This window comes from Malaclemys terrapin, chromosome 1, assembly GCF_027887155.1.
Source record: "Malaclemys terrapin pileata isolate rMalTer1 chromosome 1, rMalTer1.hap1, whole genome shotgun sequence".
NCBI classification, from domain to species: Eukaryota; Metazoa; Chordata; order Testudines; family Emydidae; genus Malaclemys; species Malaclemys terrapin.
In genome coordinates this window covers 82,114,157-82,131,254 of record NC_071505.1, presented here as the reverse complement: position 1 = coordinate 82,131,254, position 17,098 = coordinate 82,114,157, and the positions used below count along the sequence as shown (strand labels likewise).

The following is a 17,098-nucleotide window of genomic DNA, read 5'->3' as shown; positions in this document are numbered from 1 at the left end:
CTGGTCTACACTGCGGGGGGGAGGGCGGGTTGATATATGATATGCAACTTCAGCTACGGGAATAGTGTAGCTGAAGTCGACGTATCTTATTTTGACTTACCTCGGGTCCCCCACGATGCAGGATCGACGGCCGTGGCTCCCCCGTCGACTCCGCTACCGCCGCTTGCCCTGGTGGAGTTCTGGAGTCGACAGGTGCACATTTGGGGATCGATATATCACGTCTAGATGAGACGCAATATATTGATCCCCAATAGATCGATTACTAGTCTGGACGTACCCCAAGAGTGGGAGAATTGCATGTTTTCACCTGAGGAAAGGTAAAGGCATGAAGCCTGACACATTGGGGGGGGAGGTGGCAAGGGAGGGAGAATTGCAGCTAGCCCTGGAACAATTACAATGTTTTGCATAGCACTGAAAATTGACATTTGCCAACTCACTAATTGTTAGCTATTCTACCTGTCATGTAGCTTTTGCAATTTTTTATCATCACTTGGACAATTCAGTATATTATGTAGGGTATGAAACTGTTTGCACCTGTTTAATGAACTGTATATATCTGCAATTCTTTTGAGAGCAGACACTTGTATTTTTTGAGCTTCCTTTGTTGATCCAGTGTGAGGAGGAGAAGGGAGTGAAGGAGAGGATAAGCAAATGACTCAGTTCATGTGCGGAACAAGATGCAATTGTTTGTATTCAGGATGTGCTGCTGCAGAATTAAAACAAATCAAAATCTGCTTGATGGAATCATTGTTCTGTTGTTTATAAATGAAGCCTTGCAGCAGCATCAAAGAAACAATTCATGCAAACCAGACATGGTGATTCTATCCAGTTTTAAAGTGATTTTAAAATCTCTAAATGGTAACACTTTTGGACTCTACAGTAGGAATGAAACTTTAAAGGCCCTGTGGCAGAGAGTTGGGGCTTAAAGAACAACCTAAAATAGCACAAGCCTGGCAATAAAATCACAAAAGTTGGCTATAGTGCAGAACAGGCACATTTCATGATTTTTCAGTAACTTATCTACATGGAATAGGGAAGTATTTGTGTAAGTAGACGGTGATGAATCAGAGTGGGGAAAGGCCCTGCAAACCAGAGAATTGGGGCAGTGAGGAAGGCAGGCGGACATAAGTGCTGACTCTGGGTTCTAAATTAGCAGGTGCTTTGCATCCACCGGCAGCCAAGCTCCCCTCCCGCCCGCTCACTGGCAGCCCCGCCGGTCAACTTTTCCCCCTCCCTCCCAGTGGGGAAGTGTTTCTCACAAGTAGTAAGAAATGTGCAAGATAATCGATTTAGAAAAAGGGATACAAAATGTCTTGTAACAACTCTCAGAGCACACCTACGCATTGAAGCCTTATCTACACTACAGAGTTTTGTCGACAAGTCAGCTTTCTTCACAAAAAGGGTGGCGGTGTAGACACTACAATGTTCCTTCCACCAACAAAACTCTCCTGCTTTGCTGACAAAATAAATCCACCTCGACGAGAGGCATAGAGCTTTCTGCGGCAAAGTTAGATTGACAAAGTGTCAGTGTAAACACTTGGCTGTGTTGCTGTAAATGGCCTCCGGCAGATGTCCCACAACGCCCATCCTGACCGCTTTGGTCAGCGATTCAAACTCCGCTGCCCTGCACCCAAGCGCACAGGCCCAGGAATTTTTGAAATTCCACTTCCTGTTTGCTCGGCATGGACAGCTCACATTGCATCTTCCCAGCTGACCATGGTGGCAAACAGTCTCCCGCTTGGAGCACACCTGAGTTCTTGGTTCTGCTGGCACTGTGGGGAGAGGAGGCTGTGCAGTCCCAGCTGCGCTCCAGCCGTAGGAACTTCGATACCTATAGTCAGATTTCTTGTGACATGTTGGAAAAGGGCTACAAAAAGGAACACACATCAGTACAGTGCGAAAATAAAAGAGCTGAGGCAGGTGTACCAGAACGCAAGGGAGTCAAACCGTTGCTCTGGTGCTGCTCCGAAGACCTGTCACTTCTGCAAGGAGCTGGATGCCATCCTTAGCAGCGACCTCACCGCCAAGATTCCCATGGATGCTTCGGTGGGACTGGAGACACAGGACTCAACCCTGAGGAGGTCAAATTGGAGGACGATGTGGAGCACATGGCAGAGTTGTCTGGTGGCACGGCGAGTCAGGATTTTTTTTCCAGTCCGGAGGGATCTAGCCAGTCCTAGCTGTCTGTCTCTGGCGCGCATGATGCAGGAGAGGAGAGCTCTGGTAAGTGATCTTTTTGAGTTGATGCTGCTTGGTTATATGAGGTAGAGCTGTCCTTTGCTCTGTATATTCTAGAAGTGGGTGAAGGGATAGAAATGTACAAGACTAGCTGTGTTTGCGTGTGCTCCATATTCCCCTGTACAGCTAAGAAGTGCTGCGTAACAGTGTGTTGTTAATGCACACCAAGATTTCACAGGAATCCTCCACAGAGATCTCTAGGAAACTTTCCTGGAGGTACTCACCAATCCTTTGCCAAAGGTTCTTTGGCAGAACTGCTTTGTTCCTTCCCCCATTGTAAGAAACTTTCCCGCGCCACTCAGCAATCACTTGTGCTGCTTTGGTCCCTGAACACACGTGAGCAGCAAAGGGACCCAGTCTGAAGTCTCATGCATGCAGGAGATGCATTCTTGCTTACCCTCAGACATAAGCTAACTGCTTCAATGAGGCACACGCACACACACTTTCTCTCTCACACTCTGGTACTGATCCCCTTAAAAAACCACTGAGATCTTGAGCCCCACCTCTCCACCTGCGGGCTGAACCCACCATATTTAGGATGTTCGCTGAGCTGTGTGCCTGCCATGGAACAGTGAGAAACTAATTTGTATTTTAAAAAAGGTGTATTTTACTATAGTGATTCGATGCTGTGTGTGAACTAGCAATCATGCTTCTGTTTACTGTTTCTTGTGCTTCTGCAGATGTGGCTTGCAGGGGCCCCCCACACACACCGGCAGAGCACTTCCGTGACCAAGGAGGAGTAAGGAGAACATGTTTTGAGAGGTGCTCTAATCCTCAGAGGCCGAAAACCAAGAACACATGGCATGGAGAGAGACTTTAAAAGAAAATTATAAAATAGAAGGCAGGGTAGAAAGGAGAGCCAGGAGTGAATTTTAATGGTCCAGGTTCACAGGCGCCGACTTCCCCTCTTTCCTGGGGGTGCTTAACCCTGCCCCAATGTCCCTGCCCCGACTCCGCCCCTATTCCAACTCCTTCCCCAAATCCCTGCCTCCTCCCCTAAGCATACCACGTTCCCGCTCCTCCCCATCTCTCCCAGATCGTGCTAATGCTGCCAAACAGCTGCTTGGCGGTGGCCAGGCAGGAAACGCTGGAAGGTAGGTGGAGGAACAGGGATGCGGCGTGCTCATGGGAGGAGGAGGTGGGGCGGGGGGTGAGGGGAGCTTGGCTGTCAGTGGGTGTGGAGCACACACTAATTTTTCTCCATGGGTGCTCCAGCACCAGAGCACCCATGGAGTCAGCACTTATGTCCAGGAGCAGATGATAAAAGTGATGGAGGAGCAAACAGAGATGTTTTGAAGTACCTAATCACACAGAAGGCAGAATTCATGTATGCTCAGCCCCCCCCCCCCCAATATAGAACTGCTTTCCATACCCTCCCCAATCTCCTCCCACACATTCCTTGCAACTTCTAGGCCCATCTCAGTACTCCATTCACTCCACCGCTTCGAACAGCTTCCAGAAAGATAACTGGACTCACACACAACTATAAGAGCCTATACTGCCCTGCACTGTGATCTCCCTTCCCACCAAGCCTTTTGTGTGCTTTGTTAATTGGTATTTAATAAAAACATACTCTCTGAAAGATAACTGATCTTTATTTGTCTCCTCCACACATGGTTGCTGCTGGAATTAATACACCGTGGCAATCTGATCATTCGCCAAGTACAAATCACGGTCAGGAGTCATCAAAATTTTCATGCAAGGTGGCATGTTAGCAAAGCATGGCAGAGTGCTGTCTAGAAAGACACATTATTGGAGCTCATTGTCAAAATGTTGCCTCAAAGCCTCCCTGATTTGAATAAGCCCCCCCATTGTGCCCCTCTGATAGCCCTGGTATCTGACTGCTCAAATTCAGCAGACTGGCAATCTGCCTCCGCGCTCCACCCCAGGGAAAACTTTCCCCCTTAGCATCACAAATATTATGGAGCACATAGCAGGCTGCTATGACCATGGGAATGTTTTCCTCATTTAGGTCTAACCTGCCATAAAAGCAACACCAGCATGCTTTTATTCTGTCAAAGGCACGGTCATTCTGCACCTGCTCAGCCTGTTATTGAAGCGCTCCTTGCGATTGTCCAGGTTTCCCATGTAAGGCTTAATGGGAGTAAGGGGTACACTGGGTCTCCCAAGGTCACTATGGGCATTTTGACATTCCCCATTGGAATCTTCTGGTCTGGAAAGAAAGTCCCTGCTTGGAGCTTTCTGTATAGGCCTGTGTTCCTGAAGCTGCGTGTGTCATGCACCTTCCTGCACCACTCTGTGTTGATGTCAGTGAAACAGCCACGGTGATCCACAAGGACCTGCAATACCATAGATGATCCGGCACCAAAATTAGGATATGTGGACCATATATCGCCCCTCCGCTGTTAGGGAATCCCATTGCCGCAAAGCCATCTACTATTTCAAGCATGTTACCAAGAGTCACAGTCCTTCATAAAAGGATGCAATTAATTGCCCAGCACATGTGGATGCTCTGAATCCAAAGTGAGGGTGTGTCTACATGCAGATTTGCAACAAAATAATTTAGATGTGAATTAAAACTGATTTAGTTATTTGGTTTATAGTTTGTGTGTAAATAAGCTCTTAGTCTGAAGTGAGATAGGAAGGATCACCATCCCAAAACTTCACTAACTCTGGGTCTGTGCCAGCTGCTTTCTGGTCTCCTATTGGATAAATTGTAACAGGTGTACACTTCTAGTCAAAACACTCTTCTAAAGGCACCCCTTGTGTTCCTCATAGGTAGAAGTACTTTGAAACTGTATGCTTTTCATTAAGCATGTCCAGTGAGATCCCTTTACAAGCGTTGTATTATTATTACATGCCACACACAAAAAAATAAATAAAATAAAGGGCAGTTGATGCAGTGTTAACAGGAGAGTGTCAAATTCAAAAATTGTGGTTCCAATAGCAATAGTAATGTAACTTCTGGGTGTGCTGTGTTTTGTATTTCCTTATATGGAGTAATTTAAAAAAAAAAAGGTGTATTGGCTTTACTGATTGTGATGATTTTGGGAATCTATGTACAGCTTATAAATTCTGTTTGATGTTGGGGATTCTGTACGTGTATCTGGGTCAGATTGCAAACGCCATTTTGAATGTAGGACTTTGTTTGCCTTCTCTGTCTTTTTACCTCCATGATAGAGTGAAATTCCAGGGGTTGGTGACACAGGCATGACAATGGAGATACGTTAACCTGAATGGCTCCCATTCAAATGGGAGCATCTTCGGACAAGGGGATGGCGGAAGCTTAGGGGAAACCAAATTTTTCCAACTTCTATGTAGGGGCCAGGAATCTAGAGCAGTGGAATTTCCCAGAAGGAGAACAAAGGCTGGGTTTTATTGGTAGGATTTACAAACTCCGGATGACTCTCATAAAGCCTGAGATTATGGGGATGGAAGGGGGATAAGCGGAAGCTTGGGAAAGAGAACAGAAGAAACTGGCTGCACAGGAGAGAGGAAGAAAGAGACTGTCATTTGGAGGAGAAAGCCATGTGAAGAACTGGGATCCTGAACTCCTTAGAGCAAGGGTTCTCATACTGTGGGTCGGGACCCCAAAGTGCATCGTGACCGCATTTTAATGAAGTTGCCAGGGTTGGTGTTAGACTTGCTGGGGCCCAGGGTTGAAGGCGAAGCCCAAGCCCCTCCACCTGGGGGCAAAGCCAGAGGGCTTCAACCCTGGATGGCAGGGCTCAGGTTACAGGCCCCCCCACCTCGGGCTGAAGCCCTTGGACTTTGGCTTTGGCTCCCTGCCCTGGGGCGGTGGGGCTTGGGCTTCCCCGACCCCCCCCCCCACCCCCCCAGGATCCTGTAGTAATTTTTGTTGTCAGAAGGGGGTCGTGGTGCAATGACATTTGAGAACCACTGCCTTAGAGGACTCTGCCCTAAGCCCAAAGAATGTTTCAGAATGGTTAGAAAACAGGTAGGGAAATTCACACAGGTACAAAACTTGTCTGTTTGCTTCTTTTATCGCATGTCCCCAAAGAGGTGAGCTGTAAACACAGATTGCCTCCTAGGTTGCAGCCCTGGGAAAGGGTTTAAAGCAACTGAGTGGGGGTCGAGTGCAGCTGGCCTGCAGGATCCCACTTCCATGAAAGGGTAACCGACAGAGCCAATGCCCGGGAAGTGTGCCACAGAACCCAAGGAAAGAGACAGCACTGCACCCTACTTCAGACCTAGGGAAGCTTAAGACCACACAGATCTAACTTGTTACTCCAAACACAGTAGCCTAATGAGGGGGAGCTCAACGAGGGCTGTGTGTGACACTGATGTTGGAAACGTAACTTCAGCTTTCCTGATGTGTCCTTGCTTACGGCCTCACAAATGGTAATGTTGTATTAAAACAATAGACTGGCTGTGAGATGACATCAAGAGGAACAGGTTCCATACATCAGGGCCTCCTATGACAACCCCTCTCATTTTCCTGTGTGGCCACGGTTCAAGCTATGGACCTATCAGAAGGTCTGCATAGTGCAGTATGGACATGTTTGCATGGCTGTGAAACTTTGGTCCAGCAATTTTAAACCTAGGCTTACAATGCAGTGTGGATACTTAAACATGGGCTTGGAAACACCGAGTCCACCAGCTTGTGTCCCACAGATCTGGGCTTGGAGTACAGTGTAGATATGCCTTGAGAGTATGTCTACACTGCAAAAAGACACCTGCAGCTGCAAGTCTCAGAGCCCTAGTCTGCAGACTCAGATTTGAGGGACTTGCATTATGGACAAAAAAAAATAGCTGGGTAGATGGTCCTGCTCGAGCTCTGAAATGAATCTGCCCCCCCTTTGGCATCAGAGCCCAAGTGGGAATGTCTACATGGCTATTTTTAGTGCCATAGTATGAGCCACAGTCTGTAGACCCGGGCTCTGAATTGTGTTGCTGTGGGTGTTTTTTGCAGTGTAGACATACCTTGAAGGGTTAGCTTAGGGTTTCTACATCAGAGACTGCTCCAGTAGACTTCAGGAAGAAGAAAGGACTTGAAAGACACAGTAGGAGGAGGGAATTGTGAACTGAGCATATTTGATAAAGATCTCTCATTGACTTTTTGGCTTTGTTTCCACTAGTAGGGGAAACCCCCCAAACTACCTCTAGGCTGTGCACACAGTCAGTCTATGGAAAGTATATGCACTCATCCCTGTTTCTCCATTCTCTTCATGTGTTTTGTTTCACATACCTCTAAAAATATCATTTTAAGAAAAGACCTATGCTATTTGAGGCATGGACTGTTTTTTTTGCCACGTCCCTAATACAGTGGGACCCCGACCTGATTGGACGACATATAGGCACCACTTTAACACAAATAATTCCCCATTGCCATTTTTGTGGAGCCACTTTTCAAAGCACAAGCAGATGTCTAAAAACAATACACTTTATTTACATCAGGTTGCCTCTTACCCAACCCCCCCTTCTCCAAAATGCATTTATACTAGACAGAGGATATGCATGTTAATTGTTTGGCCAGTGTTAAAGTCCTTAGCCCTGTACCTGGTTCAGTGTTCTGAACAGCTGGTCTAATGTCCTCTCTGGATTACTGTACTTCAGCCTAGGAAGGGCTCACGTGGGTAGTCCAGGAAAGGTCTCTTCGGCTACGTCTTCACTGGGGGGGGGGGGGGGGGATTGATTTAAGATACGCAAATTCAGCTACGCGAATAGCGTAGCTGAATTTGACATATCTGAGCCGACTTACCCCGCTGTGAGGATGGCAGCAAATCGACCGCCGTGGCTCCCCCGTCGATGGCGCTTACTCCTACCTGTGCTGGTGGAGTACAAGCGTCAATTCGGGGATCGATTGTTGTGTCCCAACAAGACGCGATAATTCGATCCCCAAGAGATTGATTTCTACCTGCCGATTCAGGCGGGTAGTGAAGACGTAGCCTGAGTGCATAAAGGCTGCATAGGTGCTGGAACTGGGGGTGCTGCTGCACCCTGGCTTGAAGTGGTTTCCATCATATACAGGGTTTGCAGTTTGGTCCAATTATACAAATTGTCCCAGCACCCCTGAAAGGCTGTGATCTGGCCTGCTGGGCTGTTTGTTTGCTTTTTATTTATTCTACACATTTTAAACAGGCATTTGTAGACACCCTCCAGTGCGCTGTTGAACTCTGGCTTCCCCAGCAGGAAAGGCCCTGGCTGCTCAGCTCCTGGACTATAAATCACTAAAGCTATCTTAAGCAGTGTAAATGGTACAAATAGCTCTCGACTAGGCTTTTTGGGGATGGTGTGTGGTCCTTCCCTCCACAACATAGCACTGTTCTACCCCCCCCCCACCTCTGTCCCCCACTCTTACACCTCACCCTGCAAAAAACGCCTAACATTTCCATCAACAGCCATTGCATGAGTCTGAGTCTCCTCCGCTCCTCCAGGGAGTTAATGGGATGTGTGTCTAACACCACATAAGCACAGTAGATTCCTTCAGGCTCTTAGCTAATGCTTTGCATTCCTCATTCTGGTCTAGTGCCACGTCTGTCTCAGGATTGCTTCCTCTGCTGCTCAACAGCTTCTATCCCAGTTTCCCATTTACTGCTTTTCTTTTAGTCAATACAGTATATTTCCACTCCTTTCAGACCTCCCCAGGTAGACTTTTTATTTTATTTTAAGGGCTCTTCTTCACTGATGCAAGACACAGATGGTCCTGATATGCTCCTTGCATGGTTAGCATGAAGGTAACCGGTGCTGCCACTGCCTGCAAAGGTGACTTGCTTGACACCTTTTTTGGCTGATGTGAACTTCATATTTGCCTGATTTGTCTTTATACCTTCCTGACTGGGTAGGGAGGGGAAGGCACATAGCATGGGTAAGAACTGAACTTTGTGACCATTAGCTGTTCCAGCACTTTGCAGTAAGGGACATGAGGGAGAAGAGACCTGATTCAGGCTTCTATCCAATTATTGCAAAATATTTTTAGAACACTTTTGTACTAAAGGAAGTAAACACTATAAAGATTGTAGTCAGAACCACCCATTTCTGGAAGCAATGTACAGTTTGTGCTGGATAACATCAGTGACAAGTCTGACTTGCGTGTGTATGTGTGGTTCACGGAATTATTTTAGGATAACTTTGTGTCAAGGTTTATTCAAAAGTGATTTGCATTGTTTCTGGAAGCTAATATTTTATACTAGGCTTCCCGCCATCTCCTTTGTTGATTTAGCCAGATACAGTAAATGCTTCTGATCAGACATTCATTTATGTGGGCTAGTGGACTGACTACATAAACTCCTGAGTTATAATCCCGATTCTGACACTGACTCTCTGTATGGCCTTGGGCAAGTCATCTAATGTCACTGTGCCTGAGTTTTGGCACATGTAATATTGGAGATGCTTATCTGTCACAGAAGTATTGTGAAGATTTATTAGCTATTGTTTGAAAAGTGGTATATAAAGCTAAGTAATTATTTTTACTGTTCGATATAATGTCTAAGACCATTCTGGAAATACAAGTATTGCTGGAAATAAGATCTTGTACATCAATGACCCACCTTAACAGTGTAGTATTTTGATCACAATTTTCAGATGGAACATTGAACCGCTGTGTGTGGAATCTAAGTTAATACTGAAATGGGATTGGCTTAATAGAACTGATTCTCCTCTTGATGCACATATGTAATTATTATTAGCATTCTGTGCAAGCAAGAAGGGGGTAAATAATCCTGTTTGATTCATTGAGCATATTGCTCAATATTTTTTCATGTGAGCAAACTGGTGAGGTGCTCAGATACCACAGTGAGTGGACTAGCATAAGAACCTGAATAGACTGCTAGTAGTGCAGACTGTCTTGGGGCACCTGCTTGTAGTCAGGCCTGGCGCTGAGGGTTAGGCCTCCCTTGATTTCCCTGCACACGGGATATAAATATTCAGGCAGACCTTCAGGTCTCTTTATTTGGAAGGTCTCTTTATTAACAGAAGAATCCATAGACTTCAACGGAGGAACAAAAGACTAAGAACAGGGTGCTTGGCCATGGGACTTTGGGTTCATCTTGCCACAATTCCAGGAGCATCAGATTGTGACCGACAGAGCCCAGCTCCCCTCTGCGACCAATCTGGCTGGCCACTAGATTGATCCAGATTCTGGACTGGTAACTATAAACATCAACTGGCAGGAGTGTGTGTGTGTGTGTGTGTGTGTGTGTAAAACTGAAAAGCATATGCTAACTGCTGTATTCTCCATAAATGTGGCGTATTGCCTTTTTCCTTGAAAAAGATCCTGTGTGCTTCTTATAAGCATAACCCCAGGCCCATTACCACCAGGGTTCTCTCGACTTAGGTCCCTTTCTCTGGAGTTAGATCTCTTGCCTTTACCTGGGTAAGGTCCTCCTCTGGGTCCAACTCCATGGAGACCAGTCAGCTGCAGCTCTTCTCCAAGGCAGCACATTGTTCCTGGCAGGCTGGGCTTCCTACAACTGTTTGGGAGATCCTTTTGCTGAGACCAGGCTGCCTTGGATGCCTGTCAACTGTAGCTCTCCTTTTAAGAATCTCCTGTCTCCAGGAGTACACCTTCTAGACTCTCTGCTCTGGTGAGCTCTCCTGATAGCTTCTTTCCTCAGAAGCTTCCCGTTTCTTTGGGAGTACTTACCCTAACTAAACTCGGATAACCTTTTTATTAGGTCTGGCTGTCATTCACCAATTAACCTTTAAGTAGTCATCTGGGGCAGTCATTTAACCTTGGTGGTCCTGCAGAAGGCAGTCACAAGCAGACTGGACCCTGATTCCACTTAAAGGGGCCAGTCTCCCTGGGACATCAACAGTAACCAATATTTTTAACAAGAAATAATCAATATCAGAACTGTGCTCTCTGCATTCTTAGGCCTGCTTGGCCCAAAACATAAGAAGCATCAGTGTTGCACTAGCTGCTTTTTATACTCCATCAATTCATAGAATATCAGGGTTGGAAGGGACCTCAGGAGGTTATCTAGTCCACTCTGCTGCTCAAAGAAGGACCAATCCCCAGACAGATTTTTGCCCCAGATCCCTAAATGGCCCCCTCAGGGATTGAACTCCCAACCCTGGGTTTAGCAGGCCAATGCTCAAACCACTGAGCTAGTCCTCCCCTCCTTTTGTAGTAGACAATGCTTTCAAGTCTAAAAAGGCATACAGTAGTTAGATTCTGTTCACACTACATGAAGTAGCCAAACCCTTTCTGTGCTATGTTCCAAACTAATTTTATTTTTTATTAATAGGCATTTGTATTGCATGTTTCTTACACAGGACTTTGAATAATTGATTCTTGCATCATCCATTCATATTCCTATAGTGGCAAAATGCAAGAAAGGCATAAGTAAAAAGCCCTAACCATGCATGAGATTTGTCTAAAAGCAGTTTTGCCATTGAATGCTCAGCAAAATGCCCTTCTGTATGGATGAAATAAATTTCATACATGAGGAGAATTGACTATGCAAGGCTTAGTGTTCTTTCATCAGTTCTATTGTCATGGGGCAACTTGTGCAATAAGTGCAGTGAGGGACTAGGATGAAACTACTAAACTCACTTTCATTGGTGGTCTAAACTGCCAAGACTAAAGCCCAGCTCTTCAGAGATGAAAAGGTCAATGTACTGCAAGTAACCCCTGGCATCATTCTAGTTCTTCCTCTACACGCTATTTTTAGTGATAAAATGCATTTATTTTAACTATTTAGCTTTTAAAAAGCTGAATGCTTATTTATCACAGCAGTGAATTAATTAAATGCTTGCCAAACTCTGTGTGGTTTATGGTGCTATGTAGAAAAATACCCAAGGCATGACATTCAGAACAAAATACAATGTGAGGACTTGGGGGACGGGGGGGGGTGGGTGGGTGTGGTGGTGGTGGTGAAAGGGTTGTCCAAGATTTACTACCTATTACTGGGACTGTTTTGAGTCAGTACTAATGCCTTTATAACTTATTTGGACTGGAGTTTTTTCTCTCCAAAGCTAGCTGAAGACTGGCTGTATTTTTTGGCACACAACTTTTTTTTATGAAGACTTTGTGATGCATGGGAAATCCATTATGGCCAGTATATTTGAAAAAAGCAATCTCTATCAATTGGATGCTATGGCTGATTCAACGAAGTGCCCCCACTTACATGACAGGGGATATTTTGGTGTGATAGTGATCACATATATGAAAACTTTCTCCTTAGATAAATTCTACTTCACTAGTCCACAATAATTTTATATGAGAAAATATTTTAGTACTTTGGAAACTGAGGCTGTTTTGATATGCTATCTAGATTATTAATCAAGCTTTAGTGCTCTGGCCAATTATCATCATCAAGTGGCTTAATCACTATTCATCTACTTTATTACACTTCGGGAGAATACTTACCAAGTTCAATGTGCAAAACATCTAAGCGATTACAATTGAACGCAATCATAGGAGTCCAATACTTCAGACACTCTTCTTTTCTTGAGAGTTGTGGGCATTTAAATCACACACTGCCAGGCTGATATTAAAATATAATCAACTTAGCGGAAACAAACCAGTCGTTGGACACCTTCAACAAACTTGAAAAGTCAAATGGGTGTCCAGTTCTCTCTGTGATCGCTACACTGAAAGCTAACGGATGCTATTGGATCTGACTGTAAATTGGGGCTCATGCTGTCACTAAAGCTTACTGTAAATTGCAAGACACCTTTGTCTAGATGAGTAAGAACATCTGTTTGTTTGATCAGTTGGGTCCATAACTGGGCTTTAGCTCAGTAAAGCATATTGGATAGTAGAGGGAGAGATATAGAAAGAGAGAACTTGACCACTAATACGTGTCCATCCAGCTACAGTGGGATGTTTACCATTCATGAACGATATAAATCTTTTGATAATAGAAAATCTACAGGGAATGTTTCCTGATGCTGGTAAAGGTTTTTTTTTTGTTTAAAAAAAACAACCCCTCCCCACCCACCCCCCCAAACCTGGCTTTACCTATAATGTTCTAGTTTTGATTCTTCGTATTACTTTTACTTTTTTAAGCAAAAGACAAGCTACTTGGTTGTCATTTGTCAACTCAAGCATGTATTTTCATACCCATATTGTACATGGCTGAATAAGTAGCATGTCTTCACTTTCTACATTATTTAACATAACTTGTGAGAAATACTTTAAAATATGTTCAACACATATTGAACTCGTAAGTTACTTTCTGACCAGTATTTGATATAAATAGTTTGATGGGAAATCCAGTTTTGGGTAGAATTGAAATATAACATAGAAACAGCTGTCTTCAATTTGAATTTTAATCTCTTTTCAGGTGGAAAGACATGACATGAATACTCTGAGCTTGCCACTTAACATTCGCCGTGGGGGTTCAGACACCAACCTCAACTTTGATGTACCTGATGGGATCTTAGAATTTCACAAAGTCAAACTTAATGCAGATAGCCTGAAACAAAAAATTTTGAAAGTTACAGAACAGATCAAAATTGAACAAACAGCCCGTGATGGAAATGTGGCTGAATATTTAAAACTGGTGAACAGTGCGGACAAGCAGCAGGCTGGACGAATTAAACAAGTCTTTGAGAAGAAGAACCAGAAATCTGCCCACTCCATTGCCCAGCTACAGAAGAAATTGGAACAGTATCACCGAAAGCTCAAAGACATTGAACAAAATGGATCTTCCAAAAGTTCCAAAGATATTTCGAAAGATAACTTGAAGGATATCCATCCCCCTTTAAAAGATGTCCATGGCAAATCTCGTATCAGTGGCCAAGGTGCTGAGAGCAGCAAATCGGGTGTGCCAGGTGTCTCCTTGACACCACCAGTGTTTGTTTTCAGCAAGTCGAGAGAGTTTGCAAACTTGATCCGAAATAAATTTGGTAGTGCTGACAACATTTCTCACCTGAAAAATACCCTGGATGAATTTCGGCCAGAAACTAGTTCCAGGGCCTATGGTGGCAGTGCTACTATTGTTGCTAAACCAAAATATGTTAGTGATGATGAGTGCTCAAGTGGGACATCTGGCTCTGCAGATAGTAATGGGAACCATTCCTTTGGGCCTGGTGGGACAAACGCTCTGGACAGCCAAGCAAAGCTTTCCATGATCTTGGAGGAACTGAGAGAAATAAAGGAGACACAGTCCCAATTAGCTGATGACATACAGAATTTAAAAGCACAGTTTCAAAGAGACTATGGTTTTATTTCTCAGACATTGCAGGAGGAAAGATACAGGTATTTTCTTTTTCTGTTCTTTTGAAATGGCTTTTGCACGGCTATATGAACTGATTCAAAACTATGTGATGGAATTTTTTTTTTTTTTTTAAAGGTAAACTTGTGTTCAGTAATACTGTCAGGTACCAAAGTTCTTGATTTCTTCTGTTAACCTAAATTTGTGACAATACTACTTCACAATCTGATAGAACTGATAGTTCTGTGCAGTTGTCTAAGGCTTTTCTGGAAAGCTTTGTTATCTGATACTTTCCTGACATCACATTATGTGAATATTGCATACAATTAGTGCCAGTGCTGTTGTCACCAATGGACTGCTCCTGATTTATTGTAATTTGGCATCTAATAAGTGGTCTCTGATGTAATAGAGCTTTACAGTTGACAATACTTCCTTATTAATGAGCCATTTCCTGCAGTGTGGTATGCTATATGTTCTCAACCACATTGTTATGGGACTGTGAAGTTTGAAGACACAGTGTAACAAAGTATAGAGAGATTTGACTTTAACACGGCTTCCTTGTGGGCTCATTAGCTGCTTGGTAAATAAACTCTTTAACATCCATTGTGGAGTGTGAGTTATATTCTGCAGAGTATCAGCACCTGGTCCCAGAGACTAAAAGCAGACACAAGGTAAATTTTTTGAAGGTGACTAGTGACCTTTTTAGATGCCTCAATTTTTCAGCTTCTCAGCTTAAGATACCTTAAAGGATCCTCCTTTTCAGAAAGTGCTGAACACCTGTCCTCTGAAAATCAGGACTATATAAGCTGTAAAGTTTAGGCATCCAAAGTAACTAGTCACTGTTGAAAATCATGGCCCCCTGAAACATACGCAGAACATCCTGTTTGTCATATTAGTCGTGATAAGTGTATTGGTTAATGAAATTAATATAGTTTCTACTGTGCTAACAGATTAAACATTCATACAAACACAATACTTATTAAAATTTCCTTGTGTAGTTCTCCAAGTGTAGGGAAGGCAATTTGTTTCAGTTTGTTTATATGGTGGGAGAAATATTTAGAAACCCCCAGGACAAGATTTGAATTGTGGTCTGAAAGGAGGAAGAGCATGAATTGGATACACTTATCCACTGAGTTATTTTTATATTGCAGTATTAAAATGCCTTAGTCTTTCAAACATTATTCTGTTATTTCACCAACCAGGAGCATTTAGAAAGAGCTTTCAGCCTGCCGAGTAAGTCCTTGGGAAACTTTCCCTCCATCCCTTTCATTACAAACCAAAGTGGGGTGACTTGAGATACAAGGAAAGATTACTTTAAAGTACAGATGCATTCTAACATGGTGTAACATCATTTGTGTAGAAGGAGCTAAATTCAGACTTCTTTTTTTCCTGAAAAAGATATGAACGATTGGAAGACCAGCTAAACGATCTGACAGATCTTCATCAGCATGAGACTGCAAACCTGAAACAAGAGCTAGCCAGCATAGAAGAAAGAGTGGCATATCAGGCCTGTGAACGGTCACGAGATGTTCAGGTATTTTTATAATCAACTTGTTACATAGCCTACACATTTTGCAAAATTTGGAATAACGTTTGCATTTAAGGAATTTAGGCCCAATTTTTTACCCAACTAGAGTGAAATCTTGGCCTCAATGAAGTCAATGGCAGAATTCCCACTGAAGTCAATGGGGCCAGGATTTTACATGCTAGTATTTCAAAATTGAATGAATAAAATCCTGTGGATTCTAAATGGTGTCTTATATCTACTGCTCTGTCATCACTAGAGGAATAAGGAATCTACTGATCTAATGTCAAATGCTCTGAAATGCAATAATTTTGCTTTCCCTGCTGGCTCTGTAACAGCAGTAAGATAACACTATTCTCAGCTGTGTGCTTAACATAAAATAATGTCCAAACCACTTCCTAGCTGAATACTAACATAGCATGGCAGAGCCCTATATACATTTTGAATTTATTGTAGAAAAACAGTATAGTTGTTGAAAACTGACTGAGATCCCAAATCATTAGTAAAACACCCATGTAGACTTGTGAATTATTAATACAGTTTACAGATGAACTGAGAAGTTTTTAACCTATCAAGACCTTTTGTTCCCTGTGTTTCTCCTGCAAGAGTTGTTCACTTTATTAACGCCTAAAGTACTGAAAAGAAATTGCATTTCTTGTACTGATTTATGTATTTAGTGATGAGAACTTTACCACAGTCAACTAAACACAGTAAATGAAGTAGAAGATTTTAAATAGATTTGTTTTGGAAAGTATGTATTTATTTACTTGTCACTTAGGTTTGCACATATGTTGGGTTAATAATTCGGGGGGGGGGCGCAGGGGTAATTTTTAGTTAAAGAGCATTTAGTTCACCTTTAAACAACAGCCAGATTTATACATTCAGGTTCAGAACAAAAGAAACATCAAATGAGAAAAGACCAAGTCAGTAAGGGATGGGGAACTTAATTTCGAACTATAGACTAGAGTCCCATCTACAGAAAGTATAAAATGATGATTGAAGAAAAGAGGAAGCCTGGGTAGCTGTGTTTTGAGTGCAGGACATTTCCTAAAGATTAATGACAACCCTGGGGTCTTGGTTATCCACTTTTGCCAGATGATCGGAATTTGTGATTTATTGTATAAAAGAACAAGTTGGAAAGTGAATTATAATTACAGTATTGTTTAAACAGCTAAACATTTCTGCATTTTACTTGTTACAAGAAAATATTAAGAGGACTGTATCTCCGTTTAAGCTGACATATTGATAT

At 43.3% G+C, this 17,098-nt stretch overlaps 1 protein-coding gene across 2 annotated transcripts in view; it reads left to right on the top strand.

The window, feature by feature from the left end:
- Window positions 1-17,098, top strand: part of TMCC3 (transmembrane and coiled-coil domain family 3) — a 211,637-nt gene that overhangs the window by 184,628 nt on the left and 9,911 nt on the right. For both annotated transcript variants that reach the window (XM_054028195.1, XM_054028186.1), the window contains exons 2-3: window positions 13,452-14,368; window positions 15,723-15,858. In XM_054028195.1, the coding sequence (XP_053884170.1) occupies window positions 13,467-14,368; window positions 15,723-15,858 (1,038 nt within the window). In that variant the 5' untranslated portion in view covers window positions 13,452-13,466. The remainder of the gene's footprint in view (window positions 1-13,451; window positions 14,369-15,722; window positions 15,859-17,098) is intronic.